General features: G+C 44.6%; 1 protein-coding gene across 1 annotated transcript in view; it reads right to left on the bottom strand.

The window, feature by feature from the left end:
* Window positions 1–14,045, bottom strand: part of CACNA1D (calcium voltage-gated channel subunit alpha1 D) — a 345,485-nt gene that overhangs the window by 65,006 nt on the left and 266,434 nt on the right. The window contains exons 25-28 of the mRNA XM_044675443.1: window positions 12,092–12,238; window positions 9,343–9,544; window positions 7,498–7,656; window positions 6,136–6,246 (exon numbers count right to left, since the gene is read on the bottom strand). Of these exons, the coding sequence (XP_044531378.1) occupies window positions 6,136–6,246; window positions 7,498–7,656; window positions 9,343–9,544; window positions 12,092–12,238 (619 nt within the window). The remainder of the gene's footprint in view (window positions 1–6,135; window positions 6,247–7,497; window positions 7,657–9,342; window positions 9,545–12,091; window positions 12,239–14,045) is intronic.

The raw sequence follows: 14,045 nt of genomic DNA, 5'->3' as shown, positions 1-14,045 counted from the left end.
TGGATGGAAAGCACCATGTAATCCAAAGGTTCTTCTTCCCCAGCTGGGGAATTTTGTTTCTTGTTCATTAGCCTCAGTGTTCTTTATCTGTATACAGAAGCCAACTGCATGTTTCTCATCAAACTTCCTTCATCATCCTTTGATAGAAAAGATGAAGAGGATGCTGTAGCCAAAACAATGAGCTCATCTCCAAGCTCTTTTTCTTCTGTCTGGAAAGGATGTTTTGCATTCTCCTAGGCTCTGATGCCAGGATACACCTTGAGACATCAGTATTCAGATGTAGAGAATTATACTGAGTAGGTTTCTGGCTCAGTATTTCAGGGGTGGAGAATTGTTAATCACCCAAAGGTCAGTCTATCGTGCTTCTGTCTAAGGATAGAACTGGATGTGATCAGTCAGAAAAATGAAGCTATATGGTGACTGATTCAGAAGGGTTTCTTAATCCAGAGTGCACATGGGAACAGTACGTACAAATGGCTGTAAAAATATTACAGAGAAATGAAGATGGCAACGTCATTGGGACAGAGTGGGAAGACCAAATCATCTGCAGTGAAGAGGACCTGGGTTCATGTCCCAGTTCTGCTATAGCTGCATCTGTGAGATCAGCAAATCATTTCAACTTGGAGTTTGGATCAGACCTTTCTGGTGCCAAACAGCTCTTGACTTATGATCCCCTCTTTAGCGAGAAAGTTTTCTTGGTGTAGTTGAAACAGCACTGAGTTTGGAATCAAGAAATCTTCTCTCTGACATTTGCCAGCAATGTGATCTTGAGCAGGTCACACAGACCCTGTTACCCTACATGAAAAATTTGTATAATGGTAGACAGGATTATTCTAAAGATCAGGGAAAATGGCTGCTCCATGCTTTGTTGCCTTGATGCATTACATAATTAATTGTAAGCTATTCTGGCTAGTGTTCATTCTTTTTAACTATACATCTGATGGGGCTCAGAGAGGAATCATCCTGGCACAAGTTACTGTCATGCTACCAGATTATCCTTTTAAATCGATTGTTTTGCAAATATTGATTAAAATGATTGGTTTCCCCCGGCAACTGAACAAAAGTACCGAAATGCAAATTCATCACACAAAGTCTTGTTGAAAGCATCATCGTGCTGATCTCAGTAGTAGGCAGCAGTGAGGTCATACAGACTTCCTGTTCTCATGGGGTTTTATTTCTTCTGCTACAGGCTGCTTTCCCACCCAAGTTTCTCATTTCATATCGTTTGCAGGTTATGCGTGTCAAGTCTGGCAACATCTATTAAAGGTTTCCTGTGTGATTCTGATGTCCCCGGAGAAGTCTCAGATATAGTGTATGTGCTGATTTCAGTGGCAGGGGATGCATTCTCAGCTGAAGGATCAGAAAAGACCATGACAAGAAAGTGATGCTTGAGCTGAGGCTCGAAGGAGACCAGGCATTCCAAAAGACAGGCTAGAGGAAAGAGCCTGTTCCAGGCTTGGGGGCAGTCGTTCTGCCGCCCTTGGCCACGCCGCCTCTCTACCGGAGTGTTGGTCCTCTCCGGCTCTTATTTCCTTCCCATGTTACTTTCCTCAGCCACAGGAGTATGTTTTCACTCATGGCTGCTTCTTTCAAGTGGCTCGGATGAGGCCAGAGAATGAGGAGTCGACCAGTCTACGATTTAGCCAGTCTCCCTCCACGCATTCATCAGGCCCAGGTCACCCTCTAAAGCTAGCCAGATCATCTACCAACACTCGCTGTGTGTCTCAAAGGTGACAAGAAGGGTCTCTTCAATAGCTAGCCAGAGAGATGGACGGAGCGCTCCATGTGAGAAGGGCTCATCTCGTATGACAGCTTCATATCTTCTCCCAGTTCCTGGCTCTGTCCTTGACACAAAGCAGGAGCTTAACCGATGGTTTTTGGTTGATTTTGACATGAGTACTACTAAAAAGCCACATTGCAAGGTTATCTCCAAACTCCACCTTAATAGGAATGACGTGAATCTCTGATCAAAGCCCTCCTGAAAGTCTCCTTCGGCTTGGATTAGCTGGGAAGCCTCTGAGAAGTCCAACTTTGTTTCTGTCACAGTTTGCCTTTCTCTACCCTCTCACAAGAAGAATGTGTCTGACCATTACAAAATCTGCCTGGAAGATGGCATGCAGTATCCATAGCCTACTACTTAAATTCGTGCCCTTGGCTCCCATGCATTTTCCAGTCTTGTTTCATATTACTCCAATTCCCTGACACCCCATTTCAGTCACACTTGCCTCCTTGAAGGTGCCCCATATGTGCATTCCGTCTGCTGCTTGTATGCCTGGGCCACGCTGTCCTCATATCTAGAATGCTCAGCCCCCTCCTTTCCACCTTGGAATTTCCCCAGCTTCTTTGAAGATTCAGCTCAAATGCCTCCTGCAAGAAGCTTTTCCTGATCTCCTCCAGGCCCTGTATACGGAGACCTAGAAACACACTGCTAAGGCCAGCTCCATGGAGATCACCATCCGTCTTCTCTGAAGATGTCTTCTCTGTCCCTAGTTATGTACACATTCTCTCCCCCATTAGAACATCAGCTTCGTGAGGGCAGGAGCTACTCTTTGATTTTCTTTGTGTCTCTGGCATTTGGCCTGGGGCCTGGCCTAGAGTCAGGGAACCTTTCATCACTGCCTCTGCCCTTGGAATGCTCAGCTGGTGCTGCCCCCAACATGGACCTCTTCCCATGCCATTGCCTCTACTTACTTGTATACATGCCACATCCTTCCAGGGGAGAGTAAGTTCCCTGAGGCCAGGGGCTCTGTTTGGCTTGTGTCTCAATAGTACTCAACAAGGTGTCTTGTACATAGGGCCTTAATAAGCATTTGTGGTATTTAAGCAAATTAAACAGTGCTATCCCTTAGTAAATGAATTCCTGCTTGACCAAAAGCTCCTATGACATTTTTAGGGCACTATGATGACCAAAGGAAGATCTCAGGAGCCCAAATCATGCCGAATTACCAATGGTCAAGAAATACCCTCCTGTTCACCTCACGTAGGCCCATGCTGCCCCACAGTCTTGGCAAATAAGAGTGCAAATGATGTATCTGGGCTTCTGCTCCAGAAACACTTTTCGGCATTTATGTCTCATTCACCCCAGTGAAGCCATGTGAAGGTATACCATCTAGGAAGTCATCATCTGGGTGACTGTGAGCAGAGTTACAGAGGCTGTCTGTATCCCCTACACCTCAGGCAGCTCAACCCTGGCTTAGCCATGAAAATGCTATATTGGACAAACTCCATGTAAGACCCCATCCCCTGCCAAGCCTCAATCCCCTAAACCACCAGGAGCCACTAGACGGTTCCAGTGACTCTCATGAGAAGCTGGTAAGTGTGGCCAGGGGGATGGACTTGTTTTCTCCAAATCTCTATATTTGGATGATGACCCCCACTTTAAAAAAGGCAACAGGTAAATCCCAAATGGAAAGCAGAGGACACAGCCATCACTGCCCCTAAGTCCAATATCCCTTCAAATACTTCAAGACATTTATCCCGTTCTACCGAGTTGCCTTTTCTACAGGCTAACATCTTCCCTGCCCTTCCACAGAATCTCCCATAGCCTGCTCTCCTGGTCCTTCGCCAGCCTGGGACCCTTTTTTGACTACTTTCTAGATGATCAATGTTTCTCCTAAGAGGTGCCCAGAATGGAGTCCAGCTCTCTAGTGATGGCCTGATCCAGGCTGAATACAGCAGTCACCTCCTTAGTCCCAGATTATGCTGCTCAATGTAGCCCACAGTGACATCTGCCCCACTGTTTGCCACATCACACTGATGACTCATGTGGAACTTATGAAGCCATGAGAACTTTCAGACAAGCTGGTTATCAGATAAGACCAAGGCCCAAGGTGGCTCGGAAATAAGCAGGGGTTCTCGAGGCCAGCGGAGCAAAGGGAGAACTCTAGAAGCTTCTGCTCCAGCTGTGAAGGCTTTGCGCACAGGCCTGCTTACAGGCTACTGTTGGCTCTGGTCTGGAGGGTAGGGGCACCAAGTGAGGGGGTGCTTTCCACATTTTGTGGGCTGCAGTGCATGAAAATGCCTTAAGATATAGTTGAGGTGGCAGAATATGGCTGAAAATCCAGTTTTCTGAGGCAAAAAGCAGAGAGAAGCCCCGCTAAGCTTCTAACCTGGATGGTTATAGTTGTTGGTGTTTTGGGGAAAGGGTCAGAAAGTCCTTTTCTGTAAAGAGGTCCATCAGGGTGAGAAATTTCCTGGCTCTGAGGACAAATCTGCCCCTGAAGAGTTACAAAATTCTGCATCTTCCAACATGGCTGCCATAGTGGCAGGCCAAGAACCAGCCAGCCTGCTTGTTTGCTTGTTTCCTTCCTATCTTCCTTCCTTCCTTTCTCAATCTGGATTCGGCTTAACAGGGGGCAAAAAGGAGCCAAAAAGAGAGGACAAGGGCAAAACCCATCAGGATCTTTGGCTTCTTGGATCACCAAAACTTCTCTGGAAATTCTGCTTAATGGTGTCCTACTCCTAAAATATTCCTGCCATGAGAGTACAATTTAGGGACAGTTATTTCTGACAGCAATTTGGAGTTACTTGATGCTATCAAATGATCTTGCTGAGTTAGAAATTGTTTTAAAAATCAGAACAATTTTTAGGGAAATCCTCTAATATAAGCACCTGCTATCTTTGTACTGATTGTAAATTAGCTACTCATTACTCTCAGTATCACCTGTCCTCACTCCACTGAACCCTTCTCGAGAGGAGGAAAGTACAATCAACAGAATGAGGCAAAGGACAGCATACATTTCCTGAAGGGGTTTGCAGAGAGAAGTCTCTGCTCCATCTGTAGTAACCTTTGGGAAAAAAAACAAAACGACACCACTAAAAGCATAACAGTTCAGTAAACTACTCTGGAAATCTTCCTGCCAAATTCTAACAGCCATTTTGACATAATTAGTTGGCCAACCTTTTCCATCAGCATAGACAAATATTGTTTAAAATAATAAAGGGGAGAGCAGGGGTGAGAGGAGTAAACAAACCAAAATCTCAAAGTAAATTAAGATGAATTTGGAAAAGAAGAAAATGGATATATTTATATATGGACAAGTCACAGGACATTAATCTAGTCATGCATAAATTGCCAAATCGGGCCCACTGCAATCACCCACATTGAGGAACTTACAAGTGTTCTTTCTTTTTGGTCCACAAAAATCTGATATAAAATTGCAAAGAAATTAATTCAAGGTGAAGGAAGGAATAGGTTTGAATTAGAATGTCATGTAACTGGAATCTGCAAAGTCATTCATTTCATTACAACCAATGTAATAACTGAGTCTCATCAGCTAGATTTTCCACATGGTGAAACATTAGGTTCCCCAACTGTCATTTGGTAAGGCTGGCTGCCCGCTGGGGCTGTCAGGACAAAGGGAGGCTCTCTCTGCCATCAGCACGGCAGCTTCCATTTGCTCTGTACTCCCCAGGACACAGGGAGGGGTCAGTTCTCAAGGACACATTTTTGAGTGAAGAACCAATCCCTCCTGGAGAATCTCAGTGGATCTGCCCACAGGGGACTAATGACATTGTCAGTCTTCCAATGTATTCTAAGGCAGAATTGAACATATTTCACTGTCTAGCGCACTTTCCTTCCATAGCACATTATGAATTTCTATTGTTAACCAGCCAAGCTAAAAGACTAGTCTTTAAGATGGTCCATAGTAATCTGGCTTCTCCTACACTGTGACTACAGAAGTGAGTCAGCCACAGTAATCAGAACCACAAGGTCCTACTGAGGCTGGCACTGTTGCCTCTGTCCTGGGCCCTGTCTACACTAACAGTGTGACTGTGACGTTGGTCCTGAATCATTTTTCATTGCTTATAGAATAGGGTAGAATATATTGGAGATGAGGTGACAAATATTTTTAGGGAAGATAATCGAGTTTATAGCAAAATCAGCTTCCTATTGCTCCCCAAATCTTCCCTTCCTCCTGCCTTTTCTCAGAATTGCTTTATGAGGTTTTGTTTTCTCAAGTCTTCTTTGCTAGTAGGTATAAATCTGCCATAATCAGATTGTATGTTCTAAAGAGATAACACGGTTAGATACCAGAATGACTCATGATAATTCAATAACACGACACTAACAGGAAACTGAGGCCATTCTCATTCGATTTGGTGATAGCCTAAAGTCACTGGGCTGAGCCTCACCTTCGGTTTGAATGCAATGACTTTCAAGACCATCTCAACAGTGAACACTCCTGTGAAGACCATGTTCAGGATGTCCATGGCATCATTGAAAATCTTGGACTGTTCGTAATGCTGTGGGTACAAAGTAATGACCATGCTTTATTTATTCATAAAAAAGATCACCAGGCACACTCTTTGGACAGTGTGGCTGCCTGGAGCCAATAAGACACGTAAGCAATGCCGAAGGGCCTGAGCCTCACCTTCCTGAAACCCCTGAAAGAAGCAGACAAGGCGCTGCTGAGGTCCACACAGGGCCTGCGATGAGCCCCATCTCAACATGAATGGGGGGGGGGGGACAATCAGGAGGGCCTGGGATCAGGACACTAGTCAGTCCTCAGGTTCTCTCCTCACGCTGAAAGGAAGATGCTCCCGGTGGGAGGCCCCACACTTGAGGGAGAAAGCCACCAAAAGTGAACAAATGGACCTGGCGTAAGGTAGGAACAGGTCTTATATCAGAGGAGGCAGTTCTGTAGCTAATAAATAAAGACTCTGCTTTAGACTCCTTTGGCCTGTTCTTCCTTAGGTCTCAAACCTAATGCTGGAGTGTTGTGCCTTTGGAGTGAGGATGGTCTGGGTCTGAATTTTCCCTCTGACCCTAGTTTTGATTGGGCTGAGCCAGATTCCTCCCTCAGGGAGCTGCTCTGGCAAACAAAGGACATTTGCTTTGCAAACTTGTGAGCAGTATAAATGTCAGTTCTGGGCCATCCTCCTGGGTGCTTTTCTTACTTCGGAGCATATCACAGAGACAGATCCCTCCGGGGAGGAAGGAGGAGGGCCAAAGGGCCGGACACACATGCTCCACATGGCACAGGGAGCAGTCTACTGTGGTGTCGGACTTTTGGATACGTCTACTGTGAAAATCAAACCAAATCCTGCCCGTGGCTTTCAAATTCCAGGAACTCTTTCATAATTCATAGCACTTATCTCTTCCATCCATTTTGGTTCTCACTATTTCCTGTGATACGGAAATATACGCTTCATTATATAATAAAAGGCTACCTCCTCCAAGAAGTCTTCTCTTATCTCCCTAGGTAAGAGTGCGGTTTCCCTTCTAAAATGCCGAGTGTCTTATCTGATCCCTCTTTCCCCCCTTTTACTCCCTCCCCTAGCCCAGGTTACTTAATTCTGCTCACCCCATACCTTGCTCCTGCCTTCCTGCCTGCCCCTCTGCCCCCTCCCAGTGGCTCAGTCACACTACACAGCATGGAGCTGGGCCCACAGAGAGAAGTTTCTGCCATCCTCGGGCTCCGGGATAATGGTGCCTCCACTGCCCTTTACGAGCCATCCCCACCGAGTCCCCAGCCCCAGGAGGGGCTGCCTTACCTGCATGGCCAAGCACAGGGTGTTGAGCATGATGAGGACAAACATCATGTACTCGAAGGGGGACGAGTTCACCACGTACCAGAACTTGTACTGGTAGGGATTTTTGGGGATGTATCTTCGCAGGGGCCGGGCCTTCAATGCATACTCGACACACTGACGCTGCAAAGGCAGGAGAAGATGAGCAGGAGTTCTGAGAGCTTCCCTAGAGAGGTGAGGGCCCTCCTGCTCTGAGGGCCACTTCACGCCTATCCACAAGGCAGGCAGGCAGGAAGCTGGGCACAGGGGATTGGGAATCAAAGCCTCCCCTGTTCCCAGGGTCAGAGGCGGACACCACCTGCTCCCCTTGCCTGGCTTCCTGATCCAGGGATCTTTCTGCATCTCCCCCATGGACGGGGCAGCCCTGACTGTCTCTGATCTTCGATCTACTTTCAACGCTCGGATGCTGCAGGGTCCTCAGAACCAATCTGTTCCTCACGAGATGCCTGACTTCTGGGGATCGACCCTGCCTTGGCCTGCCTGTCTCAGTCCTGGCTTCTGGTGGCATGAAGAGCCTTTGTAAAAGAATCCCTCTGGTTTGCATTGAGGGCCTAGAAAGCAAAACAATTCAGTAAAGCAGAGACAGCCTTTCTTAAGCTTTCCCTGAGTGGGCAGAATCAATGATGCCAATCACTGGGTAAATGAATGGAAAGGGTGTTGGGCCTTGGGTCAGGAAACCTGGGTTCTGTCACTTAGCACCTACTTGTGTGACGCTGAGCAATAATAAGAGTAATATAATATAGCAACATCTAGCAATTATATAGTACTTTTAAGGTTTACAAAATGCTTTTACAAGTATCTCATTTTATACTCACAACAACCCTGGGAGGTAGGTGCTTTTTTAATGCATATTTTATAGGAAACTGAGGCAGAGGTTAACTTGCCCAGAGTCACATAGCTGGTAAGTGTGTGAGGCTGGACTTGAAGTCAGCTCTTCCTGACTCTAGCTCCAGTACACCCAGATGTCTGGGTCTGAGTTTGCTAAAATATGGGGCTGGTCTAGGAAATCACTAAAGTCCATTCTAGGTTTAAATCTTGATCCTTTGAAAGGGGATACTTTATTTTTAAAATATACTCTAAGAGAGGCAGCTGGGTGGCTCAGTTTATAGAGAGTCAGGTCTAGAGACAGGAGGCCCTGGGTTCAAATCTGACCTCAGACACTTCCTAGCTGGGAGACCCTGGGCACATCATTTAACTCTAATTGTCTAGCCCTTGCTGCTCTTCTGCCTTGGAACTGATACACAGCATTGATTCTAAGATGAAGGTCAGGTTACTAATAAATTTAAAAATAAGTAGTTAAATATACCCTAAGATCATAGAACTAGAGCTAGAAAGGGCTTCTGAAATCAACTAGTCCAATATTATCATTTGACAGATAAGAAGCCTGAAACCCAGGGAAGTGACACATGTTAGGAAAGAGCTAACATCCTTTTCCTTTCCCCTTAGGTGGGAATAAAAAGAGATGAATAACTTCAAGTCACCTCTCCCCAGGGGAGCCCATAAAAAGACCCCACACCCCAAGTGAGGTGCACACTAAGGTATATGTGGACCTGAATTTAGGTACCAAAGGCATTGCCACTTAGAAGCAGTTTATGCCTCACTGAGTTAATCTATCCCAAAGGGCAGGGATCTCGGAAGAACACAATGTCCTTCTCCCAGCCCCTAATCAGCAAACCCTCTGTGGGCCACCTTTCCCCACATGGTGGACCCACAGCGCCCTCTTCTGTGACTCTGGGGAATGGACACCAGCAGAGAAGCCAGCCAGGTCCTCCCTCCAAAAAGGAAGTCCAGAGAGCATTTCCTCCTAACCTGATTCTTGTCCAGCTCGCAGTTCTTGTACTCTTTCTCTCCCTGCTCCTGAAAAGTGACAATCACAAAGCCCACAAAGATGTTCATCATGAAGAACGCCACGATGATGATGTAGATGATGAAGAAGATGGAAATCTCCACTCGGTAGTTATAGATGGGGCCAACGTTCTCTCCATTGGAGTCAATGGCTTTATACAATAACCTGAAAAGACACATGAGTATAAAAAAAGGTGCCAGGGATCCTTACGTGGCTCCAGCCCCACTGGGTTCTTCCTGTTGCCAGGCACCAGGAAGCCAGCAAGCTTTTTCTTCCAAATTCTTCTAGCAGTCGACATGTATTATTTTATTTGATGAGTCCCTTAATTTTTTTATTTATAAACTCAACAAATTAGAACTTCTCATGTAGAAAGAAGAGAACATAAATATAATACAGAAAACTGAATTTCTAGCACATAGTTTTTAAGAGCAAATTGAATTTAATACAATTGTTCCAATTTCTCTGGACTTTTAAAAACTTCTTTCTTTATTCTTGTGTATTTAGAAGAAATTCATTGAGACTCACTTCTTTCTTTCCTGCCCAACTCTTCCTCCCACATCTAATAAAAGCCATGTCTAACGGCAAACAAGAATGGTCAAGCCAAATGAATGCACAGGCTGGCAATGCCTGAAAATGAACATTTCATTCTTTGCCTCTGGTCTATCCCTTCTCTGCCAAGAGGCTGGAATCACGCTTCATCAATCTTCTGGAGTCAGGATTGATGTTGGCACTGATCTGAGTCTGTAAGTCTCTCAGGGTTGTTTTACTTCTTGTTATTGTGGCCACTGAAAAAACTGTTTTCTCAGTTCATAATCTCTTTCCAGTTTCTTCCCAATTTGCTCTGAATCCTTCATATTCATCATTTCTTGTGGCACAATAATATTCTAAAATAGACATGATACTCTGTTTAGCTACTCCTTTTTTTATTTATTTTTTGAGTATGTCTTGTGTCTCCAAATAGATTAGAAATGGAGGAGAAGGACTGGAACTTCCACTACTTTGTCTCTTACAAATGCCTAGTACAGTGTCTTGCATTTCTGAGGTTCTAAGTAAACATTTGATCATGGATCTGAGAGTCTAGAGCCAGTAGAGACTTCAGAAAGTAGCTAGTCTAATAACTCCATTTTACAAATGAGGAAAACTAAGGTTCATGAGGTTAAGTGACCTGTCAAAGATCACACAGATATTAGCTAAGTGAATCAAGATTTCACCTAAGATCTTTGGTTCAAGAAATGGTGCTCTTTCTATTGTCCCACTATGCCTTGTGACACCCCAATCTGATAGATTTTAAAAACAATTTTAATTTTTTAAAAAGTCATGTAGCCCTTGTGAGAGGAAAGGTGTGTGAGAGGGAATGGGTATTGTGACTTTAGGCTAACAAAAGGTTCTGATTTTGGCAGCTGCTGCCCTGGTCCCCATTTGTTATCAAAGAGATGCTCTTTAGCACCTGAGACATCAAGCTGTAAATACAGATGAGAGAATGGATGGTTCCATGTGCCCCATATCCCCAGAAGGCCTAGAAAAGAGTTGTTATTCTTTCCTGACATGACCCTCATGACTACCCTCTCAGTACTGATCTCCAGTTCACCCGGTGAATACTCTGCTCAGGTAGCCAAGCAATGTACTTGGCATGACAGAGTATACTCGACATAGACAGCATACCTGGTCCAGTACAGTAGATGGGGCAGCCATTGTTCAAAGATATACAAGCAAAGAGACAGCATTGCCCTTGAAAAAGCAAATTGGCTATAGATATATGGGACACAACTGAAGTACTCTCTAGAAACTGTTAGCGGCTATACACGAATGATGTTTTCTTGCAGATTTTTTCCAGAATAAAAACAATAAGAACAACGACAACAACAACAAAAACCAGTCTACACACTTAGGACAGAAAGAGGGTCCTTGGATGGCAATATTGTGATTGTGGGGATGATACACTTAAGAAATACTACTGAGAGCAATAATCAAAAGTTACCTGCCAGTGGCCCTTCATAAAAGTCTGAATAGCAAATACTGATAGTTTGGGATTAAAAAAAATCTCCCAAAATAATCAGCAGAGTAGTAGCTTTGACAAATGTCCAAATATCTTCCAAATTTTCATCTTTCTAAGAGGACTGAAGAAAACCCCAAAGTGCAGGGGTGGCACTAGATCTTTTTTATGGTTGGTATAATTTTTATTTTTTTAAATGTTGAACTCAAAACATCAAATACAATATAAAAGAATAGAAAGAGAAGAGAATTGTACATGAAAATGTGGACCTCTATTACATAGAGCTTGCTTTATTAACAATATAATAAATTCAACACAACTTTCAAAGCTATCCTCCTTGTTTATGAGTCTTTCTGACCTTCCTTCTGTTCTGTTTTCTATGCTGGCCCTAGAGTCAGAAAGAGCTGAGTTCAAATCCAGACTCAAATATTTAGTAGCTGTGTGACCCTTTTGGTCTTATTGATAGAGTACTTCTAGCACCTTCTCAACAGATGGACTTATTTAATACTCACATTTTCTACCTTAGGCCTTAGGTCCTAAAGAGCCAAAAAATCCTTGTCCTACAAATAAAGAGGAAGGCCAGGAATGAAAGGGGGTGGGGGGGGGGGAGGAAGAGGTAATTCTTTCTTGGGTAGGCAGCTCAGGGAGACATTTAAAATGAACAAATATGGCTCCAGTGACAAGTTTACAGAAGAAGCTATATGCTTATCAATACTTACGCAGGCCATCCTTCAAATGTGGAGACCGTGAAAAGTGCCATCATAGCCGAAAGGACGTTGTCAAAGTTGAAATCACTATTTTGCCAAACTCTCTCCCGAACCATTGGGCTATTCACATCCCCATCTTTGTAAAGGATAAAGAGACCCCTACAGAAGACAAAAACCAAACATAAAAAAAAAACCAATGGGAATCTTCGTGGATCCATTTGTGAGAGGTAAAGACTCTCAGATGTGGAAACTTCTTGTTATGTTCACATTCTCCTTAACCATTAGCGTTAGGCTCCAGCCTACTTCTGGAGTGGCCCCGACGTCCCTCTCACCTCTATATGACAATCTGGTGTTCAGACTCAAAGTTTTTTCACATCTCTGTGTCTTCACTGACATAAACTAAACCAAATGCGACAACATGTAGCTTTGCCCTAGATAAATGTTGGCTCTTCTTATTTGTTTGTGAGAGGAGTTGAGGCTAAATGTCCTCAGAGATCCCTTCTAGCCCTAAAGCCATGATCCTATGACTTCTCAGTTTTCTGATAGTACTTTGTAGCCCTCCCAACAAAACTCACCCTCAAAATGGGAACAAAACAAAATCAAAATCCCAGACTATCGCACGACCAATCTTCTCCATTTACGGACTCGCTTAGAGTGTGCAATAGAGAGTAAGATAAAGCAATGTGGAGAGACCAGAAGGAACAAGAAAGAGTTCTTGCCCTTGAAAATCCAAAATAACTCCTTTCAAATGAGATGCGCACATGAACACACTGCTATAGATACAGAATCAGTGGGGTGGGGGCTCCAAGGAGTGGGGATGGATCTGGCTCAGCTGTCTGTCTGTCTATACACTCATCTGGCTTCCTGATGGCCGGTGGCCACTTGTATAAGCGGACTGTGCCTGCCTATGCAGGGGGCAACCTAGGGCTGGGCCATCAATGACACTGACTCCTGAGGCCAATGAAAATTCAGGTTGGACCTCAACAGCATGACAAGTTGCTGCAAAGACCTTAACCAACAACAAAACCTTCCCCAATTTCTGTTCCCGCAAAGAAGAAAGTTGAATATTCTATCAATGCTTTTCTTCCAAAAGAGGCGGCTTTGAAAACCTCCTGAGCTACAAACTAAATGTTCGGGGCTTACCATAGCAGCTTCTTTTTCTAGTGAAAGTTCTAGCGTGCAGAGAGACTAAGAAGGAGAAGGAAGTTCACGGAAGGACACAGTCCCAAAGCTGCCCTACTTGTTGAAGCTGGTCAACCGAATGGCCACTTAACAGATAAAGAAGGTGTAAATAGGAAGCTCGGAATACCCGAGACACCCTCTTTTTAAGTCTTCTTTGCAAACGTAAATGTTCACCATTGCTGATATTTGTTAAGTTTACAACCCAAAACAATTAAAAAGGAGTGAATTAGACATGAGTCCAGCGATTATGCTCAGGAAGTAGCCAGGCATTAGCCAATGGCTGGTTTTCTCTCCCTCCACCTCTCAGCACAGCTGAAAATATGCCCAAAGCTGAACAGGCAGAATTCCTCTCCTTTGCCTCTCCAGCACCCTGGAGAACACACAAATAGCCAACAGACAGATGGCAGGACAGAGGAAAGGGGAAAGCTGGACACTAGTTAATAAAAGCTCCTACTTTACTCCTCTCTGGACTCCCCTCTTTCTCACCCGGGAAGCTCCCTTCTCCCCTTCCCGTTGCTCTGTTTGGATGGCTCCTCTCAGAACCTCTCTTAAGGAAAAGGCCCAGGCCAGCCAGGGTCACCCCTTCCTTCCTCTCTGGACTCCACTCCTGCCTGCCTAGCCTTTTTTTGCCCCCTCCTCTAATTTCCAGGTTCCCTTCTATTAGCATATAGGCTCCTTGAGGGCAGGAAATGTCTTTCATTTGACTTTTTATTTGTATGGGGAGCCCTTAGCCCAGGGCCTAGCCCAATGCAAGCACTTAAGGCTGACTTAACTTGCTGAAATA

This window comes from Gracilinanus agilis, chromosome 1 (genome assembly GCF_016433145.1).
Source record: "Gracilinanus agilis isolate LMUSP501 chromosome 1, AgileGrace, whole genome shotgun sequence".
NCBI classification, from domain to species: Eukaryota; Metazoa; Chordata; class Mammalia; order Didelphimorphia; family Didelphidae; genus Gracilinanus; species Gracilinanus agilis.
Note: the sequence above shows the minus strand (reverse complement) of the source record. Positions and strands in the feature narration are given on the sequence as shown.